This window comes from Spea bombifrons, chromosome 1, assembly GCF_027358695.1.
Source record: "Spea bombifrons isolate aSpeBom1 chromosome 1, aSpeBom1.2.pri, whole genome shotgun sequence".
NCBI lineage: Eukaryota > Metazoa > Chordata > Amphibia > Anura > Pelobatidae > Spea > Spea bombifrons.
The window spans coordinates 117,582,540-117,604,884 of record NC_071087.1 but is presented as its reverse complement, the minus strand read 5'-3'; the positions used below and the strand labels follow the sequence as shown (position 1 = coordinate 117,604,884).

General features: G+C 41.5%; 1 protein-coding gene across 2 annotated transcripts; it reads left to right on the top strand.

Annotated features, from left to right (window-relative positions):
* The first annotated feature begins 5,149 nt into the window (after positions 1–5,149).
* Positions 5,150–21,408, top strand: PXN (paxillin). Of its 2 annotated transcripts, XM_053469767.1 has the most exons (11): positions 5,150–5,257; positions 12,176–12,390; positions 13,562–13,638; positions 13,720–13,859; positions 14,008–14,209; positions 14,289–14,430; positions 19,121–19,291; positions 19,368–19,541; positions 19,644–19,725; positions 20,325–20,473; positions 20,907–21,408. In XM_053469767.1, the coding sequence occupies exons 1-11, from the start codon at positions 5,245–5,247 to the stop codon at positions 21,171–21,173; spliced, it is 1,632 nt and encodes a 543-aa protein (XP_053325742.1). In that variant the 5' UTR covers positions 5,150–5,244; the 3' UTR covers positions 21,174–21,408. The 2 variants fall into 2 exon arrangements, with proteins under 2 accessions (XP_053325742.1, XP_053325734.1); XM_053469759.1 differs by lacking the exons at positions 19,121–19,291; positions 19,368–19,541; positions 19,644–19,725; positions 20,325–20,473; positions 20,907–21,408 and adding exons at positions 15,186–15,932; positions 16,244–16,507; positions 17,753–18,365.
* The last annotated feature ends 937 nt before the right edge of the window (positions 21,409–22,345 follow it).

Genomic DNA, 22,345 nt, shown 5'->3' with positions numbered 1-22,345 from the left:
GTTTACTTGATATTGACTTTATCAGCTGAACTGAATCTCCTGAGTATTTTCTTTCCATCTCCCTGTTCATAAACCGCACTCCATGAGTTGGAATATGTGGCAGAAAGCATACCTTTATTCGTACCTGGTGCCCATGGGGATGCACAAACATTAAAACATTAATGCATGAATACATCTAGCTTGGGATAGATGTGTGACTACAGCCGTGTACATTTTAAAATAGAAATGAGTATTGCAATATAAAAAAATACCTTTGTTATTGGGCTAACATTCCATTTTAAGGACAAGCTATGGAGAGTATAAACCTCCCTTTATCAAGTCAAAAGCTCTCGGAGTGCATCCTTAAAATGGAACATTACTCCAACAAGAGGGTATTATTTTATATTACACATTTATACACCAATACAGCCTTGTTTAACAGTAGTGCTTCATTATGTTATGAACTGTAAGGGATAAGTAGGCATACTGTGTTATACAGACCCAACTCGACAATTCCTTAATGGAAAAAACTAAGCTGCTCCCATTGCCCTGCAAAATGTTTCTATGAATGCTGCCAAGACTGCCCCTTAAACAGTAGCCCTATCTCAAATGTTGAGTGTTTACGATGTGAAAGATGTTGATTGTACAGATTATACCACTGTATATCCCTGTTGGTGTAATGGTCAGGTGTCCCAATACTTTTGTCCATATAGTGTATACTTGTGTTCTGCTCTGCATCGCAGAATGCCTTGTGTATGAACTATATCTCTAGTCTTTGAATAAACTCCATTGCGTGGCTTTATCGCAACTCTTTCTATTAAAGTCTAAAGGGAAATTCATTAGCAGTGACGTCTCAGGTAATTGGATCCTGTTCTGCGTGAGTAATTTAGCTCTCTCAAACCTCAATGAATATAACTTGGAAATGTATACTGATGTATAACTCATGTTACCCTCTTTTCTGGCCACATTCTTTGGCAGAACAGCAACTTGATAAATAGATGCCAGAGTGGTTTCCCATTTATATTCAGCTAAAAATCAGCTCAGGCAAAGCTATCATTTCCATAAGCTGGCAAACGCGTATCTGCAAACACCTCACTGTCTGAGCATGTGTGACATCATCAGTGTCCAGCTGCCCGCCATATCAAGTTTATCACTACAATAATATAGAAATTGGTTTACCTTATTCCATACTTTCTACTTCACTAAGAAAAAATTGAATAAATGCAGTTCTTCATGAGGCTTTTAGAAAAATCTATATCATATACATCCAGTATATTATATGTAGAATTATCTTATTTTCAATGTGTTATTTCCCTTCTTGATGACGTAGATAATAAGCCAGTAGCTATCTTCTGAGAGTTTAACAGATGAAACTAATTTGTATTGAGAAATGTTCAGCATCAAATGCTTTTCAGATGTTGTATATTTCCATGTGGGTGGGAATGTACCAAATATTGCTCTATTAATATGTACAAAACGATTATAATTGTATGATAATGTTTCTAGGATAAGCAGTTTCAGTTCCTCACAATGTTCTTCTGATTGTTTTGGATGAGCGCTGTAGGGTCCCAGGAGAAAATGGATCTACTGTAATTAAGTAAATCTAAACCTGAGTTCAGATCGGTAAAAATGTTTTCATTTTTCAATGCTCACTTATTATATATGTGTAAATTGCAATAACCAATTCTAATAACCAAAGCCCCCTTTCTGTGTTTGCTTGTATTCGTTATTGTCTATATAACCCATTACACAGTACTGCAGAATCTGCTGGTATAATACACAGTTGTATATTCTCGCCAAGCCTAGGCCAGCAGTTCCAGGAAGGCAGAAGCCCCTCTTGCCCTATTGTGTCATCAGGCTCCCTGGTGCCACTTATCCTCGTCCTGAGTTTGCCACCCTATAAAACATTATGAAATATATGCATCCCCACGGCAAACTCTTCATATTTTTGCAACGTCACCTGTCTGGGGTTATGTGACAATAAGAAGACAGGGTCACAATAGGCAGAACAGACATTTGGCAAGCGGCACCACGGGAGAGAAAAGGTGAGGAACCTGTCCATTCCCAGCGACACACGGCCCATTTTGTCCTAGCTCTGGTCAGTTTTATGTTGCTTAATGTTGCATACATTGTAAATCCAAAAAGAAACAGCATTATTAAAAATCATGATGAACATTGATGCAAAAAGCAAACTCTGTTTCTACAGAGGTCATTTAATGGTTAATGGCTGCTATGTGAGCAACCTGTAGCCTCTAAAAGGTCCCCAGTCTCCTGCTATCACTGCTACAAAGTGATCAAGATTTATGGCATGTAGCCTGGGAATGTGATCACTGAGGTTGGAAAAAAAGAAACATAAATCCATCAAGTTTAACCTTTCACAATAAAAAGATATGTTCTATTTTAAAGAGAAAATGTTTTAGTGAGTTACCGCAGAAACCAGCAATAAACTCTGCTCTGCTGAAAGAGTAAGGAAACAAATCACAAATACCCATGTTGGGTTTAAACACAGACTCTTGATTCCCATACTCATGCAGCATGGCACTGTAGCAAAATGCTAGCATAGGACTCTACAGACCCATCCGTCCCAATCTGGGAGTTTGATAGCCGATCTTCTAGTTTGCCTTAAAGGGCCACTCCTGCCATTATATGCACTTTAATATACATGCTAGCTGAGAGGTCCCTTTAAACGTCTGTGATGCCCCCTAGCAATGCATTGAGGGATTCTGCTATAATCCCCCATATGCAATTGCCCCTTCCCACACGCCCCTGCTATTTTCCACAAGAGCACATCTCCTTATGCATGATATACTTACTGCTAGTCAACTCGAGCGCTGGCTTGGTGAACGCTATGGGGGTTCCATTGCTCCCATTGCTTTAAGGAGCCAATCAGTGGCATGAAACGCCAGCACATGGGGGGTGAGAATTATTTTTATTTATTGTTTTATATAGCGCCATCAAATTCCATAGCGCTGTACAATGAATGGACAGGACACAACAAGTAGTATGTAACATACCAATTGACTTACAGAGACAAGAGGTGTGGAGAGCCTTGCTTCTGCAGCTTATGCCTAAAGTAAGTACATTTTTTTGCACATGAAAGCACTTCTAAAGTATTTTCATAAAAGTTTGTTTAGGGGCTCCCTGGGACACTTGACTGTTCTTCTAAAAGAAATTCTGTCACAAAATGTGGATTATACTGGACAAATAGGGGCCCTCCAAGTCACGCCACCATTACACAGTTGCGCCAAGCTTAATGTTGTACATGTATAGTGAATAAAGTCCATTATGGAAACATGGCAGACCCTAGTTTTGTAACCTGCCTAGGATTTAATGACATCTTAATCCAGCAGAGATGTCTTTGATAGATAGTTTATACTTTTAAGTTAAAAGAGTCAAAAGTGTTAAGTGCAGGACCTTGCGGATTTATACTTTTAAGCTCATGTGAATGAATGTTACGTTTTCAATTAAGACTCAGCCTCATTTCAAAGAATTTTTGCAAGGTCCTGCACTTAACCCTTTTTTGAATTGTATTTCTTTTACGAATATTCATTCATATTGCATAGTTAATGTAAAGATATTTGTTGAAATATTATACAAATATGCTGCAAACTCACTGAATACAATCCAAAGTCTGCTAGAATCTCACAACTTTCTGAATTTTTTTATTTTTGGAACCGGAATAATATCCAGCAGTCTTTAAAAGAGCGTGACTGTTGAGCATTAAAAGGACAAAGAGTCGCAAATCCGCAACTGTAAAGGAATGAAGGAATAAAATGGATGGTGATATTTAAAAAGTTCTGATAGCATTAAACATATATATTGATTTTTTTTATTTTTTGTAACATTTTTTATTAAGGCAGAATTTCACATCATCATGGCACAAAGTGAATATCTCAATCATGACACATGGATATAGTATCTGATACTGTGGGGTATGTCCCCTTCCCGATGAACCCCCAAAATGCACCCGTTAGAGACTTCTTGTTATTCATTAGGCTGGAGAATTAGAGTAATTAAGTAAATATCATTACTGTCACTTGAAGATGTTATGTTATGAATATAACCGATGATAATTATTGGAGTGACACCAAAACGCAAAGAATATGTGTAAAAATTCAAGCAAAAAAGGTGCAATATATATTTTTTATACCAAAAGAGGACTCATATAAAGCACTTACATGGATATATAGGCAAACACGAGAGTGACAGGAAAGTAGAGAGTGTAAGAGAGATCCCCAGCAACCAAACTCATCTTTATCAAGGGAGATCACTTACTTACTTTTACTTTTGGTAATAAATATGATAGTTTTTACTATTTAGCGATTATTGTTTTTTGGGTGAAGCTCTCTTCCATTAGATTTACACGGTACATGGTTACATTCCCGCAGCGGGCGGCTTGTGTGTATAAAGGCAGGGGCCCACAACTTAAGGGCCCAGATACGACGTGCGTGTGCAGTAATAAAAGTACGTGTGCCATCGGCCACCAGGCATTTGCCCATTTGGCCAGTCTGGGCCTATATGATTATTTTTACATATTTAGCACTAAAAGTACTTTGCGGTTTCCAGTATAAGTACCATAAATACATTCATGTAAGTACAGTAGCCAGCCAGACCTTATGACTGGGGGCACAATGTTTTTAAATACATTCGGAAAGGAGGTCCCTTAGTCTAAAAATCATCGCTTTCTTTAACTATTTAATATCCGATTACAGACTTCTTTGATTGTTATTTTGTAAGTGGCTCTAACATGTGTAATTAGTTAATGCCATCATACGTTTTAATAACGTCACAAAACCACCTCCCAGCTTGTGACTGATACAGTAACACCGACCCGGGGCCACGCATACTTCTCGTGGTTATGTATGACAATACCTATAGCCCGAGGGGGTAAACTTCCTACCGCGCCCTTCTCAGGCTTACAGCTTTACATGCGGCTGACATGTTCTGCACACAGCAACAGCAACCGCTATTATCAGTAATTTAGCTCCATTACTCTACATTCCCTAACACTCTGGCTGTGGCTAACTGGGAGCGCGCATCACACGCACGTGCCCAGAGGTATGCCAGCACCCGGGCATCCAAAAGGGTGGGGTGAGCAGCCTCGTGTTGGCGGGCGGGCGCGCGGGCGCGCGTACGCGGTGGGTGGGGTGCGGCTGGCTGCACACGTTGTCGGGTTTGCGCACGCAGGGGGCGGAGGCGCGTGCCTGTAGTGTGGTCAGAAAGTTGGGACCGACTCCTGGGCACTGCTCCGGCCTGAGAAGCAACATGGACGATCTGGGTAGGTGATGGTTAATCCCGTCATGTCATTCTGCTCGGTGTAGCTGTCACCGCGTGTGAAAGCTGTTCTGGCGGCAGGGTAACCTGCGTGTCAGGCTACCTTCGCGTTCTTAGAACACAGTTGTGTGACTGGAGTATGTGTGCTTAGGGTTAGTTTGGCCTCCGCACTCTATCTGTGTCTTCCTGGGCTCGCTGCTGGGGGAACGGGGCAAGTGTCACCCGGTCCAGAACTTTGCTTAAGGTTTCGGTAACGCTGTGCGGACCCGGGCTTGTCTTATTTGCCCCTTCGGTTGGGCGAGTTCACTTTTCAGGATGCCTATTAACCAGCTGAGTGCCACACAAGCAGCGTATGGCTCAGCTTATCGGCACTCTTAGGGTTACTCCTTAGTATGTGTGCACGGAGTTAATGTGTGTGATGAAGAACCAGCGAATATGTGTGTTTTCTCACTACTTTCTATGCAAATTCTCACTCCTACAGGTATGTTTGTAATGGATACTGTACTTGCATGGACTCTTTACTATGGATCCATTAACCCTTCACATGCAAATACTTAAGGGGTCAGTGGGACCCTAATTCTGTAACTAGTAGGAACACGTTCTTCCACAGGGCTTAATACATCTGAGGCTATACAGCCGTAGCTCCTATATTTTTATTTTTGGCTTCTTACTTTTTGTGTGATTTTGAATTTGTAAATATAGATGCGTCCCTTTTTCTTTATATTGCGCATGTTTATGTGAGCGCTGGACCTTGGGTTTGGGATGTTCTTGCTCTGTGTAGCAGATCTGAGATGCTCCTGGGATCAGTCTGCACTTTATGTGACTGTTTTATACATTTCCGATTTATTCTTTTACGCTTAGAGCCTTTTGTTACAGAGTGGATCTTTGTTAAGGGCAACGTGGCTGAATGTATGACTCTAAAACTACCTATACCTTGTGCCATTTGATTGCCAATCAGTGCTATTGCATCCCTTGGAAGATGTGATCTGCATCTCAGAATGGCGGGCCAGCGGTATATAATGGATTTCCTGTCCTAAAATTCATTCCCTTGTCCTCATCCTTCCTTAGGAAGGCTGTTTGAACTAATCAGGAATTTAACAATATGGCAGAGATAAGATAATTGGAAGCATTAATCCTGCGTATCCTGAGAAAATAGATACCCATCCTCATGATAAATACATACAATGTGTCTATCACATACAGAAGTAAATAAAACATTGGAAACAGTGACAGATATGTGATATGCAAACAGACGATAATAAGTAACCAAAATTTCATATGGTGTTATCCATCGGTGTCTACACTGTAACAGTACTGTGGCTATGGCTTGCAGAATAGAAACGATCAGGAAAGGCAAATGGATCCCTTTATGTATAGCTTGAAGGACGGAAGAGACTAGGTGGGCCGAATGTTTCTGATCTGCCATCAAGTTCTGCGGTTCTATAAAGGACTGTTTGAGTGCAAATACTAAAAGTGCACAATGAGCAGAAATGTTCCATTGCTTGTTATGGTGTTTGCACCATAACGGCTCTACATACACATCCATCGTTATGTCCTATAGAAGACACTTGTAGTCCAGTGACAGAAGTTCATGTACGGCTTGTAGCTCTCTGTTTTCATGGCAGATTTTATTTGTGCCGTATAGACAGATTTGTAGTGGGGCGAGAAGCTGCGTGTTATTTCTCATTGCTGATCTGTACCGCCAAGCCTGTGATATTTCTTTTAATTAAGAGTAATGTGGGTCTGTAGTCTTGGCAGGAGACACGTCTGCTGTTGCCATGTGTGTGCGGTCGTGTGACTCTGTCTATGTCATCGTGTGTTCATGTTTCCATGTCCTACACATCGGGGTACATGCCCGCTGTTCTCCATCACGTTTCTTCCTCGAATGATTCTCATTATAAAGTAGATGCCTTGTTAAACCAAAGATATCCCTTAAATTGCTTTTGACTTGATGAATTGTTTGTCGTGTAGGAAGCTGCTGGACTAGTGGGATGTTCTATTCCTGTTCCGTATTATTGAATTATTATTTTGTAGTAGTAGGGAGATTGTGGCAGTAGGTTTAATGTTATATCCCGCTTGTATTACAGATAATGTTATGGCAATATGTTGGCTGGTAATACTCGCTAATACTGTTGCTCTAGTTCTTCCATGTATAGTCTTTGGTGTCTAGCAGTCATTGCTCTACCTACTTAGCGTGGGACAGGCTAGAAACATGGACTACGAGACAAACTCTTCTTGTTAGAGCAATAAATACAATCTCCATGCCGACTTCAACAGGTTCCCTAGTTGCCGGTTTTCTGGCCCCGTTTTATACACCAGGGCTTGACAAATCTCCAGACAGCCGGCCGTGGCTCCAAGATCTTTAGGTCTGGCTCCTAACTTTTTGTGCTGCTTTAATTGATCGCAATGGGTGTACGTCTTACAAGCGTCTAAAAAGTATGAAGCATGCTCTCAGATATGTCTCCTTATGGATTCGTCCAGCCCTGCTGTACACATTCCCCCAAAAGATGAAGGCAGATAAGCGGCCGTAAGCGAGCTTAGTCTGCCGTAACGTTCTTTGATCTTGTCTTTTATGATGGATATACATAAACTTATCCCTTGCACCATTTTAACTTGTTCAGATGCTGAAATGTAGGTAAAGGAAGAGGGTTTCTGCTCTTACGTGTGACTTTTTGGTTTGTGTGCACTCTTTTCTATGTGGTTTCACTCTCTGATAAGCGAGCAGCTCGCTGTATGGTATGTAATAGGTGGGATGGAGGGTGAGTTCTTGGCTTGAGACGGAGGGGTGTGGGAGGAAGGGCCTGCTTCCTCACATTGCTGGACGGTGTTTCCTTCCATTTCCAAGTATTTGTCCTCATGCTGAAAGTACTATGAGTTATCACTTCATTACCTCACTGGGGCTGGTTTGGCTGCATGCTTGAGGTAGTAGGCTGCACGCCATATTCTCCAGCCTTTATGGATCATGTCGGCAGCGTATCTTCTACCTCTGCAGGTTACTTGTAAGGCAGACGAGCCTATATATAGATGCGTTGCTCATTGGGAGCGATGTGAAAATGGAGCCCTCGTCCTGTTGGCCTCTGCTGTGCTGGCACGCGCTGCCTAAGGGCGGTATACAGCAACGTTAAACGGTGAAACCAGGGGAAACGTGTATATATAGCTTACACTCTAAATAACCTTCTTGACCTAGGACACAGCTGGGGATTGCTAACTCTCCTCGAGCTGCAACCCCAAGCAAGCTCAGCAAAGGGTTATGGTCCGCGAACACCTGGAATACTGATGTAGCATGAAGCCGATCTATTAAATAAGGGCATTATACAGCTGGAAACATGATTTATTGGTAAAAGCAGAAAAAAAACCCCAACTTTTAAGGATGTGGAGAAAATGCACAAGTCTTCTGAAATCTGTGTGGCTTTACAGCAGAAAATCATTCCCACATGCTGGTCGATTTGTAAATGTCATGGAAAAATACATTCCATATACCTTTTTCCTAATGGATAAACCTTTTTTTATTTCTTCACCCCCCCCCTTCTGATGTTACGCTAAAACATTGCAACATTTCGGAGAACGTTTGGGTGTAAGCAGCTTCTCCTTTTCGTTTTGTGGAGACGCTGCTTGTTTATCTTGCCTGTGGAAAGAATGGTCATTAATAGTTAAGCAGAGAAGGTAGTCTAACCCCCCTCCCTTTAACATTTCTGCAACTAAATTGTGTTCGGTATTGCAGGTATATCACTTTAGCCCATTCTGTTTGTGTCAAAATCAGGAATCAGACAGACAAATCTGGGACCAGCTTGGTATGTTTGAGGAGCCAGAAAGGGGTACACCTGATAGAACATGGCACAAAAAAAGTTAGGAGCCAGATTGAAAATCTTAGGAGCCGTAGCTACCTGCCTCCTGGGATTTGTTGTTTTAGATTGAGTCTAATATAATCCCCGGGAGAGAGGGTATTTTGGGTTTTCTGGCTGCATGTGGGGTTTCCCGTTCCTGTGCCGTTACTCACTGTGTGAGTGGATGAAGTTACAGAGGATTGGGTTTCAGCTCGTAATGGAGTGTAATGAGTCTATCGGGCATGAAGACACAGGGGGCTCTGTTTCACTCTCCGTGGCTGGATCTCTGCTCTGTGCATCTGTTTGTAGATTCTGAGATGCCTGCAGATGTTCCCTCTTATGAACAGCAGCACATGCCCTTCGTCATTTAGTGATTAATAACTAGCATCAAGGAGTTGTATTCCTTGTTTAGTAACATTTCAGTTGCCAGCAGTGAGTCAGACCTTGGGAGACTTCAACTTGCACCACAAGTTCAAACTGTGGACCTTTCATAGATGTGGCAGCGCCTTTTTTCTCTCTAAGTTCCCTGCGAGGAGATGATGTCAAAATGCAGCGAGTGCCAACATGCAGGGAATGTTCGGATTTCTTCAGCCTGTGTTTGGCAGGCAACAGATCTTTCTCTTGCGATAGAAACAGACCCTGGGGGCAGTATTGAAGTGAATGTTGTGGAATGTGATCCTATGGTATCTACCCCCTTCTTTCTTTTTGGCATTTTGTGAGCATTCCATTAATTCATCCTACACATAACCTCCTACATCAAAATGTGATCGATTGACTTAATCAAGAATGCTCAGGTTTACGTAGTTAAAGTGTTGAGGGATGGTTTTAAGCCTTTCTACTAACGGAGCTGCGAGTTAAATAATGTATAGCAGGATGTTGAGTTGCGGCAAGTAGAATTTGGTTAATATATGCAAATGGAGAGTGGTTGGCACATAATCTTAATGCTTTGATATTAAGATATATCCTTACATGAGAGCCTGCAGACCTTTACATTGGCATTGTAATTTCTACAAACCTCCTACACGAGAACTATGGATATTTTTGATTTTACCTGAAGTATTGCCTAATCAGATACTGATGTCCGTTAAAGAAATTGAGCTCTTGTAGAAGAACCTCATATCTTGATCGCACAATACAAGTGATTTGTTGTGCATATTTTCTGTGATTTTTGAAGAATTCCTCAGCACCTTGCCGAGCCAAACACTCACGGCTCTTCATGGTATGTTTGGGTGAATGTTTCTAAAGCACGACACTCCTTGACAAACTGTCACGTTAATTCCTCTTTTATTTTGTTGCTTCATCTTGACGAGGTGTGTCTGGTTCCTGTTTGGTAAAATAAGTTTACTTAAGTGGTTAGCAACCTTTCCCTTAAAACAAAGGGATTCTATCTTGGACTCTGTCAACAAGATCTGTGGCTCAAGTAAATTTATTAGACTTTGGGGTTACTAGAGAAGGATGTGAGGTAAGATATGAGGATCTTCTCGAATGTATTGTATATGCATAGTCTTCATCTCTTATTTGTTTCTCCCAATGACCAAACACACCTGTGACCTCGCTAGTTGTAACTGTCATATAAACGCTTCAGCCTAGCATGATCTGGGTTCCTTGGGCTTTTCCATGACAACTGGCTGTGCTCTTCATCGTAATCATGTGTCTTGGTGTCTACATTCCAAAGGGCATTGCCATTGTTTGTTTTATTGTGTTTAGCAGGATTCACTTTCTAGTTAACAATCCAGCGTGTTTTGTGCAGTCAAATAATTCTAGTTCTACTTGCTCTCCAAATGTAAAAATGTCCAAAACTAAAGAAAAAGGGTAATTCACTTTAGGCTCCCTTGTAATTTTAGGATTGTGTTCTTTCTACTCTTCGTTCACTGTCACATGGCACGCCGCCTGACCATTTCATCAGTCCCAACTCTTGTTCAATTGAAAAATATCTATCTTTGAGCATATAATACGGTGCAATATACTGTAGTTTAATGTGGAAAGAGAGGGTTTACTTTTTTCTGTTATGCAATGGTAAAGAAGTCCTGCTCATCCACTGAAATCCTTACTCCTTCATAGACTTTTATTAATCAGTGAGTCTCTGATTGTTTGTTCAATATGTACGGATCGTTTTTCAAGGCAGATGCAGTCCTTTGCACTGACTCAGTCTACAGCAAATCGTTTGTCAGTGATATCCTAGTGCTTGGGCCTGTGCCAGGTCTGTCCACAGCCTGACACATACACATACATACACACACACACACACACGCATACATACATACACACACACACACACACACACACACACACTCCTACACGCTCCTTCCCCTTTATGCCTCAGACAGGATCTGGAGTCAGTCAGCCTTTCCTGGGTGTGTATCCAGCTGCTGACCCTTCACCTCTGCTGTATGCCTCTAGCGTGTCAGTAGCGATGTTGTGTGAGTAAGCGATTCGATGGCGAATCAGGAAATGAGTGAGCGTGTTACTCAAAACCTACAGTATTCTAATTATGTCACCCTAGCCAGAACTAACATGCAAATCCTGTTTACTGCAGAGTTGCATTACAGATTGCTCCTCTTCTGCCATGTTCAGAGTCAGAAAGATCTAATAAAAAAATCTTCATTTATAAATGGCTGGGCAACTTTCTAGTACTTTACTGTGTACTTTCTAAATTTCTTGATATATTTTTGAATGATCATATTCTTGAGGATTGGTTTATTGTGGGAATTTATTAGGGAATTGCCATTCTAGATAATTCTCTCTGTGTATGTGTCTGCAATATCTTTATACATGAGCCGCCATTGACTGGAAAACTTGAATCTAACCATTCAGGATAACAGCTCGTCAATTTCAATAGACTTCCTTGTTCTGTACAGACTGCGCTTGTTGTGACCTAAATGAGAAACCACGATCAACTGATTTTTTTGTTATGTATTGTTCCATTACAAACGCAAATGCCAGTATGGATATTTAATGTGAGCAATAAATAGACAACATTTTCATGCTGTAGCTAAGTGGGACTGCCCCTTTACAAATGCTGTTTTGCACAGTTGCTGCAAAGTATGAGAAAATATCCTGCATCAGGTCTATTCATACCCTGCTTTTTCTTGTCATAGACGCGTTACTGGCGGACCTGGAATCCACCACCTCTCATATCTCCAAGCGCCCTGTGTTTTTATCAGAAGAGACTCCATATTCTTTTCCGAGTGGCTATAGCACATATCAGGAGATCTCAGTGCCACCTGTCCCCACCAGCGAAGCTCTCAATGGGACTGTAAATGACTCGATTGATTCCTGGAAAAGCAATTCCTCCAAATACATCCAGCAGCAGGTAATTATTTGCAGTGTTGGGTATGGCTTTGTACAAGTCCCTGGGTGACTGTTTTCTTTTGGAGGGTGGGGGGACAGCATGTTTATCAAAGCCTCTCCTCCTCATTGCATGGATGGCCTGCACTCCTAGCAAAATGTGTACATACACCTTGACTTAAAAGGGCTCTATAATGTATTTTTGTGTTTTTGTTACTTGTTGGCTTACCAGCAAGTCAATAGACCTAAAAGGCATTTACAGCATGTAAATTAGTGCCTGTGGCAGAAACAGAAAATGAGGCTTGCAGCTTTTCCTCCTTCTGCTTCTACTGAAGTACTGTCTCTGTACGTGTTAGCTCAGCTTGCATGTATGTGAGTGAAACCCACATTAATCTCAGTGGTAGACCATCCTGCGTACGTATTTTTTTTTACATGCAGCAAAAAATAGGAAGGTAAAAGCGCTAAGTACAATAAAAACAGCAATAAAATAAATAGTCCTATAAATAGCAGCAGCCCACTCGCCAAGGTTTCCTCTTCTTGGCTTGGTAAATAACTTGGAGGTCACAGGAGATAGTGGTTGCGCATAGTGGAGAAGAAAATCACAGTAATATAATATGTGGCTGGCACCGTGTGGTAAAGAGTTAAGGAATGGGTACTCACATTTTTTGGGGACTTAAGCAATTAGTCCCACAAAACTTGCATGGGCGATACAATCCTCGCCTGGGGATATCTTTAGCAGCAGTCCTGTGTAGTTCTTTTGTTTTTGGTTCTCAGGATAAGGTGCACATAAAAAGTTAAACAGAAATAGGCATAGTGCTTTCTGTATATATAAAATTAATAAAATAAATAAAAACAGATCACTATATACTCACAATATGGTGAGCAATAAATGGATTGCTCACACCTTCTGACGTAGGTGGAATGATCCCCACCAAGGATATAAACTTGCGTGTTTTAAAACATTAAAAGGATACCAGGAGCAGAAAAGAATGGTTTTTTAAAAAAAATTGTTTTCAGCTTTCTGGTTAAAAACCATTAAAAGGTCAATAAAAATAGCACATACGCGTTTCACCTACTAAATAGGCTACCTCAGAGTGTCTAGATGTTGAGAGACGCCTGGATACTTTTTGGGGGGGGGCGTTTCTTGTTGCATCTGATATTTCATTAGATGTCTTTGTGCTTTTGCTGTATCCCAGAGCCCTCTGTACAGTTCCCCTGCCAGCAAGGAGAGTGTGGCATCCCCTGGTGTTGGAGAAGAAGAGCATGTGTACAGGTAAATTGCACTATGCACCCAATTCAGTGTTATTGGCTATCATTGCTTCAACGGAGAAGTGACCTCTGTTATTTCCTGCAGTTTCCCCAACAAACAGAGATCTGCAGAGCCGTCTCCCACTGTCATGAGCTCATCTCTGGGCAGCAACTTGTCTGAGCTGGACCGTCTTCTTCTGGAACTTAATGCTGTGCAACAAGTCCCATCAGGCAGCCTGTCTGCAGGTGAGTTATAACTCAGGTGTTGGTGTTTGTATGGTGAATGGTGATTTATTAATTATTAACATTGTCAACGTCTCTTAGTAGGCAGCCTTTTTGTCATTCAAAGGTGCAGCGTGGGCTGTCTCTCCTAATATCATTCTATTCCCTATAGATGATCTGAGCCGAAACTTATCTGAACCTGTAGTGCCTGCACCTCTATACGCTGCCTCAGACAGCAGTATCACATCAAGTATGAAAAATGTGCCACCCACAAAGGAAAAGCCAAAGCGTAATGGTGCTCGAGGAATAGAGGATGTCCGTCCAAGTGTGGAGAGTCTTCTGGATGAACTGGAAAGCTCTGTACCAAGTCCAGTGTGAGTCTTGGCTTACTTAAGATATATAAATCTTTTTTGCGGGGTTACATATTAGTGATACCTATTCTGTCTCATGCAGCCCATCAATAACGGTGCCCCAGGGAGATATGAACCACTCTCACAGAGTCACACCTAGCCAGCAGCAGCAGCAGACCCGAATCTCTGCTTCCTCTGCTACCCGTGAGCTGGATGAACTAATGGCCTCTCTCTCTGATTTTAAGGTATATTTTAAGGTTGTCTTTTATGACTTGACCCCACATATTTACCAGTAAATGCTTTCAAATCCAGAGATTTTGTACCAGGCAAAAAATAAAATAATCAAGTTGTAGTCCTTGTCTATCTAAGTCCAGTGTTTCTATGATGAAGTTTGACATATAGCCAGCAGGTATCTGTGCAGCTGCTGAATTACAACTCCTGTGGTTTTCAGCCCCAGTTAATTGCTAACCTCTGATTCAGACAGATAACATTAAGCCATTGATCTTCAAGAAACTGTTCTGTATTGTAATTGAATATGTGAGAAGTTATGTTCCACTTTCTTGCTGCTAAGCTCCTTTTTATAGTGATTAAATATTGGCCTCTTGCATGTTATAACATACAGTAGATATTACATATTTTATGTAATTGTTTAGTTTAAGGTTTGCACTGCATTGGTACATCCTTTTCAGACCTCCTGATGGTTTATCCACCTTTGTGATGTAATGAAATGGTTAGTAATGCAGTTTGTGTCATGTAATACTGTCTCCGGTCCTTTCCTTAAAGACCACAATCCTATCAGAGTTTCCTTATGGGTTTTAATGTAATCAAGCAGTAACTGCTGTATATTGCTGATTAATGTATCATCCTGAAAAGTTGTGTCCCTCAGCTCCAGCCCTTGGGCACTAGGATGTAACCAATTGCTTAGGGAACCCAATCAGGATATTATTTTTTGTTGCAACTGCCCTTTCTCTGGCTTTACTCTTTATCACCTCTCATGCAGACCTGTCATACATTTTCTGAGCCCGTTTCTGAAGTATGTAAAAGCAGTCTTTCCCAGTCGTCCCCCCAACACTCTCTGTGCAACACTCCATTGTGTACTGTGTCGAGTAATGGAATCCATGTTCTGCCAAGCTGCAGTCCTCCTGTCCTATTGCACATTGATGAGGAGGAGCGTCCCATTTCAGTAACGTCTTTAAGCAAAGGACCTACCCCATTCATTTATAGAACAGCAAAGGACTCTGGGTTTATGCAGGCCAATAACATTCAGTCAGTAACCAACACAGAGAGTGCATCCTGTCCAAATATGAACCCAACTTTATTAGGATTTGAGAGAATGTCTGAACTGAAACAAGATCAGAGAAGAGAAGATGATTACCCTCAAGTATATACTTATCAGCCTATAATGTATGGCCGTAACAAGTCAAACCTGATGGAACAAAAAGGGAATATGAATTTGGACCTAAAGTTAAATAGTCTATCAGATGCCAAAGATGTACAGTACTCAGTCTGGGAAAATATAGATATCACTGGAACAGATGGAGAGGACGTTGAAAAGAATGGTCACTGTGGTTTGGACTCCCTCGGTGAGCAAGTGGTCAGCAGGTCCAGTGATGACAGCGGTGGCCATCAAATTACACACTCTACTCTGCCTGACTTAAAACCCATCGGACAGTCTTGGACAAAGGAATCGCAGCAGACGTTGGTTCCAGAGATCTCAGCACGAGAGAGGATCTCAGCTTCTCGGCAGGCAAGCAAGGAATTTAATAGATGACAAGAGCATGGTGACCTTTGCATGTTCAAAGTTTACATGCGTCTCAGATGCATGCTAGAATTCTTAGAAGTCTTAGATTTACCTGTGTGGGCATGAAGTGTGTGTTTTTGGCAGTCGGTAATTTTCTGTTTCCTGCAGAAAATACCTTATAACATGGCCCCTCCTCAGCGTGCAGTATACATATATATTTTAGAGGGTTGAAATTAGATTGGGTTTGATGCATACTTTAGTTTGCTGTGGTGTCTGCTGGATTCTACTGTTAGCTGACGTGGTGCCTCATTGTTCAGATGAAATCTGTTATTAAAAGAACTAAAGAAACTGCCAATGTGCACCCAATGTCTCGGGACCTTTCCCCTCGGCGGAAGTTTGGGCCAGCCATATACAACAAGAGCCCCACTCAAGACCGTCTCATTGAAGAGCTGCATGGACGGTTTGGGATAGAAAAGCAAGAAACATGCAAGACCCCAGAGGATAACTGGCTGACAGAAGGGGTCATTATTACGTCCCGGCCTTCTAAACACACGGAGCTGGAAGAGCAGAGGATTGAAAAGGTAGATCCAGGAGACCCAGGGAAGCATGGTGTGATATCTTTCTACAGCATGGGCTACTTTAAAAGTATGTGTGCTCTGTAGAGGAATTCCCTGCTGGGGATATGTATACTATAGGTTGTTATTCATTGTATATAAGAGGTGTTTTAGAAAAGATGCTTTTTTTGAGCAATTCTGTTTGGACCAAGTAATTTAATTATGGAACAAGCGCAAATAGAATATTGTACGTATAGTGTTTCATTTTAGCTATGACTATTGCTGAAATAAAGGCATTTAGAGGATACATCACCTAAACCGTATTTAATAGCATGCTTGTAAAATGAGCTATGCTGCTGTGTAACAACTAAAACCATGTCAACTGCCAAAGGCTTTACCTAATATGAGCCATTTCGATGTCCTTGTCATGTGAATGGCTACATATAACTACCAAAATTCAGAAAAAAAAGAGGAGAGGGAACAGTCACAATGTTTTTTCCCCCCACTTGATCTTAACCTTTGCTGCATTGCCTTTGTACTTGGAAATGTTTTAAGAACTGTTTAGGCAACCTGATATTTAAAAGGAGGAAGTGTTCTACAAAATTTGCAGACTGTGGTGTTTCCATTGTTTTCCACTTCCCACTGTATGTTTTTATAGAAGTTATTCTGCCTGAAACCAGGGATGGGCAACGTGTCCTATACAAGGACACCAGTGTCCATGGCAAGGTTTGTGAAGGTGCATAGAACATCATTAAGTTGTCCACCACAGACCGCAGTAAATGTCCATCATAAGCAATGTTGATGCCTATCCCTGCCTGAAACTTTCACTAACCCACAAGCTTAGCTGGGTCTGGAGTTCCACATCCCATTAGTCCTTATACGTTTGTAACATTTGGATAGTGCCGATCTCTCCTGTTAGCTTAATGACCCGTAGTCATTGGATGTGAAGTGGCCAGACGGTATGGTCCACAAATGTATTGCTCAGAAGTAATTATTTTCCATCAAGGAGTGTAACTCAATTTCTTGCAATTCTGCAAAAATAAACTAATTTTGTGTGAATCCCATTAGTGGATTTACAAATGGGTGAAAAACTGGATCCTGAATACTTGTGTGTAAACAGCCGATTTCATGGACTGTCGGTCAGTTGTTTTGTTTTTGTCAAGTTTCTTTTATTTTTGGCATATTCTCTTCGAGCTTGCTGTGTTTTCCCGGTATTTGTTTGTTTTCCGACTTAAACTTTTCCTTTCCTTCTCTCTCCCCATCTGTATTTAGATAATTATACCTCCAGATTCTCCACAGCTCATGAGAAAAATCCTCCCTGTTACTTCTCCTGGCATTGTACAGAGAACCAAGCTAGTGACACAATCTACATCCCCAGCACAGCCTTCTTCTTTCCCTCCTCCTCCTCCCCCACCTTTACCTCCTCTGTCGACTTCCCTGTCTTCTCCTGTCCTAAGTGTACCTTCTCAGCCATGGCCCGCCTGGAGCAGATCCAGTGATGATTATCAGGATCTGTCTAAGGGTGTTGCTGCTCAAGAAGGCTGTCCACCTCCTGGTCCTGAAGGCACTCTTGCTCGTTGGACCAACTCTACCTCTGCAATGGGAACGTTGCCTCCTTCCAGGCCCTGCATCTCAGTTGGCTGCCAAACAGACGACAACCCACTCTTTCCACCAATTCAGGCATGATACTTATTACGTGTTGGGTTTGCCGTCTGCTACTATTTTCATTTCAAGGGTTTTTGACAGTTACCCGCTTTGGTATTGGTTCCTATTTATTGAAGATTGGGAAGGCACTGTGTGTCTTTTAAAGCCTCATATATGTATATTAGATGCCAAGAAGACCAGTAAGATTGTGCTTCCAGTAAACTGTCTTGATTCTAGATATGTGCTTTTCCAAGCTCATATTTAATTTCAGTTTCAATCTCTTGCTTTTTTAAATTACTTAAATTTTTCTTGCAGATGATTACTTCTGTCGCCTCTAGAGGGCCTGTAGTACTAGCCACTCGTCCCCCACCAAGTCCCACAGTCCCTGATAAGGCAGGTTTCAGCAGTCATGGTTCTGCGGTGTTTACACGCGTGTGCTTCTTGATGTGTTTGTTTTGTATTGCCCCGTTGTGCTGGGATATTAAAATATAGTTTTTTCCTGGTTTTGTTTCTGAATCGAATGTAAGCTGAAAAACATTTAACGTTCTTTTGACGTAGAGACAGCGCTACTTCCGTGATGTAACTTCGCTGACATTGTGATGCCTCTAACTTTGCATGTTGCTAAATCAGCATGCAGTGAGGAACAAATACTGCTATATTTTTTGGTGATTTGATTCCTCTTTCTTGTTGTGGTCTCCAGTTGGTTGGTCCTTTCCACACAAGTCCTTCATGGTCGCTCCCGGAAGACAGGAGTTTTGTGCCTGGTGGTGATACGTTCAATGGCTCTTCCAAATCTCTTATTTCATCCATTGAGACGCCTTCGGTATATGAGTTCAAATGACACGTGTGCAACTTACTTTATATAAAACAATTATATCTCTAAGGGAAGGAATACTGTGCTAATAGAATATTTATTTGCCCAAATTATTAAATAATGTCCTTTGTGATCCCTCTAAGTGTGGTTAATGCAGTAGGCAATTCCTGTTTTTCTTTCAGTTCATGGCGCAGGGCAAGTCTGTGAGCAGCTCGCCCCCCTCTGCTACTCCCAAACCAGGCAGTCAACTAGACAACATGTTGGGCAGTCTGCAGTCTGATCTCAACAAACTGGGGGTGGCCACGGTGGCCAAAGGAGTGTGTGGTGCCTGCAAAAAACCCATTGCTGGTCAGGTAAGTGTGTCTTATACATATCAGGATAATATACTAATATATATGTGTTGCTAATTACTTTTTTTATGTGTTGAAGGTTGTTACAGCGATGGGCAAGACTTGGCACCCTGAACACTTTGTCTGCACGCACTGCCAGGAGGAGATCGGCTCTCGGAACTTCTTTGAGCGAGATGGGCAGCCTTACTGTGAGAAGGACTATCACAACCTCTTCTCTCCCCGCTGTTTCTACTGCAATGGCCCCATCTTGGATGTGAGTACTTGTATGAAACCCGCCCAAAAACCAGAATATGTGTTGTGGGTGAAATGGACAGCATTACATTTGTGATTTTTCTTATCTTCTTCTGTCAAACAGAAAGTAGTAACTGCTTTGGATCGAACATGGCATCCAGAACATTTCTTCTGCGCACAGTGTGGTGCTTTCTTTGGACCAGAAGGTAATTGTTAGAAGCCAACATAGGGTATTGACCTTGTAGTCCTTTCTTACATGACATTCTTGGAAAGATTGTATTTCAGAGCATAGGTGAATTTGTTAGTCTTGTGTGCAAAAAAAGAGCCACCCACATGAATGTAATGACATGTCCTGCACTACTGGGAAGCCCTAAGGTTGATTTTTAGAGCATCATAAGTGGATGCCCCTTAATGACAAAGCCCGTACATGTACGGGCTCAAAATGCATTGTTTTCAATAGGTTTAGGGACCGCCCATTGTTGTACAGATTAGTACTTAGCTTCTATTTTAGTTGTTTTTTTCTATTCGTATTAAAGCGAGAATTGAACTAGAATTAAATCTTGACCGCCTAAACATAGTTTCTGCACATACACGCACGTCAGTATATCCCTTGCTGTTAAGTTGTTGGGTAGTATGTCATGATGCCGATGCTAAAGCCATTCCAAAGTGTGTCTAAGGTGCAAATTCCTTGTGTTGTTTTCATTTTGTAAGCCTGCATGCACGTGTGACTGCATACAGTAATGAAACGCTGTATTTCTGATCAGTGCATACACTATTAAATAAACACACTCATATCTTTATCTAGGTTTCCATGAGAGGGATGGGAAAGCCTACTGTCGCAAGGATTACTTTGATATGTTTGCTCCCAAGTGCGGTGGATGTACTCATGCCATCTTGGAGAACTACATCTCTGCTCTGAATACACTATGGCATCCAGAGTGCTTTGTCTGCAGGGTATGTGTGATTCTCCAGTTTCAATCACATCTTAAACCTATCTCTTTTTGTTGCCTGGTTTTAAAAGTGTTCTTGCTTTTTTTTTCTCTCTGCAAGTGGCACTCACACATTGAGTATCTGTAAGCTCTAATATCATTCCTATTGTGTATGCATATTCACGCTTCTCAGGTTCTTGCATATGAATATTCAACCCCCAACTGTTGCACATGGACCTCTTCTGTACCATGAACCTGCCTGCTCCTGACTATCCCTGTGGCAAATGACCACACATTGCCCCACTGACCTCACAAACAAACCTTGTGTTGCTTTTATTTCACGCAAACATGCCATTTTCTGTTGTCCGTTTGTATCCGCTGCCCCACTTCCACACATCGGTGCGTTAGAGGGAGGTTTGTTCACTCAGTAAAAAAAAATGTTTTTTCTTTCCTGGCAGGAATGTTTTACCCCCTTCATCAATGGGAGCTTCTTTGAACATGATGGGCAGCCATACTGTGAGGTGCATTATCATGAGCGCCGTGGCTCTCTCTGCTCTGGATGCCAGAAGCCTATCACTGGTCGCTGCATCACTGCGATGGGAAAGAAGTTTCACCCGGAGCACTTTGTATGTGCGTTTTGCCTGAAGCAACTAAATAAAGGAACATTCAAGGAGCAGAATGACAAGCCTTACTGTCAGAACTGCTTTGTGAAGCTTTTCTGTTAAAAAGATCTATGCACTGTATCCATACATTTCAAACTTGCCTGGGTGGGTGTGAGCAGCTGTTCTCAGGGGAGTGGGTTATTCAGAATGGTTACTCAATATCTGGAAGATTGCTGGGGAGGGAGAGTGTTGTAAGAATCTACAACTTTACATTGCGTTATCAGATGCTCCTGTAAGGGTCAGAGCACCTGAACAAGTCCTTGCTTCATGGAGAGATCTCATACCTGCTAGCATAAGACCCATCATGGGAAATAACCCTGATCCTCCCTCTTGTGGTATACAAGGCAGCCACTTACATGGCACTTACTGCTGGTATTGTGGGCTGCTAAGCATACCTACTAGCGAGAGAATCCTCAACTATGCATGAAATGAAGGGTCTTGTGTTTGGGAAAACCCGACGTACAGTTTTTGTATTTAGAAAGAAGCGGGAGTGGAGTTTGCACGTTTTGACGGGGTGCTACAGCTTTGGTTATTTTGGGGAGAAGCTGCATGGCTTTGTTTGGGGACTGAAGCAATAACGATTTTCGTACTGACAGTTACTGGTAACTTGTCTCCTGAGTAGTGAGAAGCTGATCTCTCACTCATTTTTCTTATCATAAATACAGCATTTCTTGCCTTTTTAAATGAGTGCAGGACGGCATGGTTTAACACGTTTCCTCCAATTTGATAACTTTTTTTATATAAATATATAAGCATATATACGTAAAATACGTTTAAAACAATCATCCAATCTGAATGGATTCTAGCTTTATTTTTTTTTTTGTCTTTTTGCTTTAATTAAACCCAGCTAACACTGCAGTATTTTTTAGTGTGGAATTACTGTATTAACACATTTTGATAATTTTGTTAATTTAAAGACTATATTGCAAGTTTCAATCAATCATGGATTTCAATGGCAGAAAACTTTGCGGCTGTCCTGGTCTGTAAATGGTATTTTGTCATTCGGCTACCAATGATATTTTTAGAGGACCTATATTTTTCCGTCGTAAAATTCAGTTTTACAATTTGAGATTGGACTTGTGTACGATATTGTGCCAATAATTTTAAAGGAAAAGTATTAGAAAAGTAATACAAGTCGAAAAGCATTTTGCATTGCCTGTGGTTTTGCAATAATGGTTAAACGAGGTGACGATGTGTAAGTATTTGATCCACCATATACTTATCATTTGCCCTCT

Bases quoted from the DNA above. Each gene is read 5' to 3' on its own strand.
- PXN (XM_053469759.1), top strand. The intron at 13,639-13,719 runs GTAAATTGCACT...TATTTCCTGCAG, and splicing joins GAAGAAGAGCATGTGTACAG to TTTCCCCAACAAACAGAGAT. The intron at 15,933-16,243 runs GCAAGCAAGGAA...CTCATTGTTCAG, and splicing joins GGATCTCAGCTTCTCGGCAG to ATGAAATCTGTTATTAAAAG.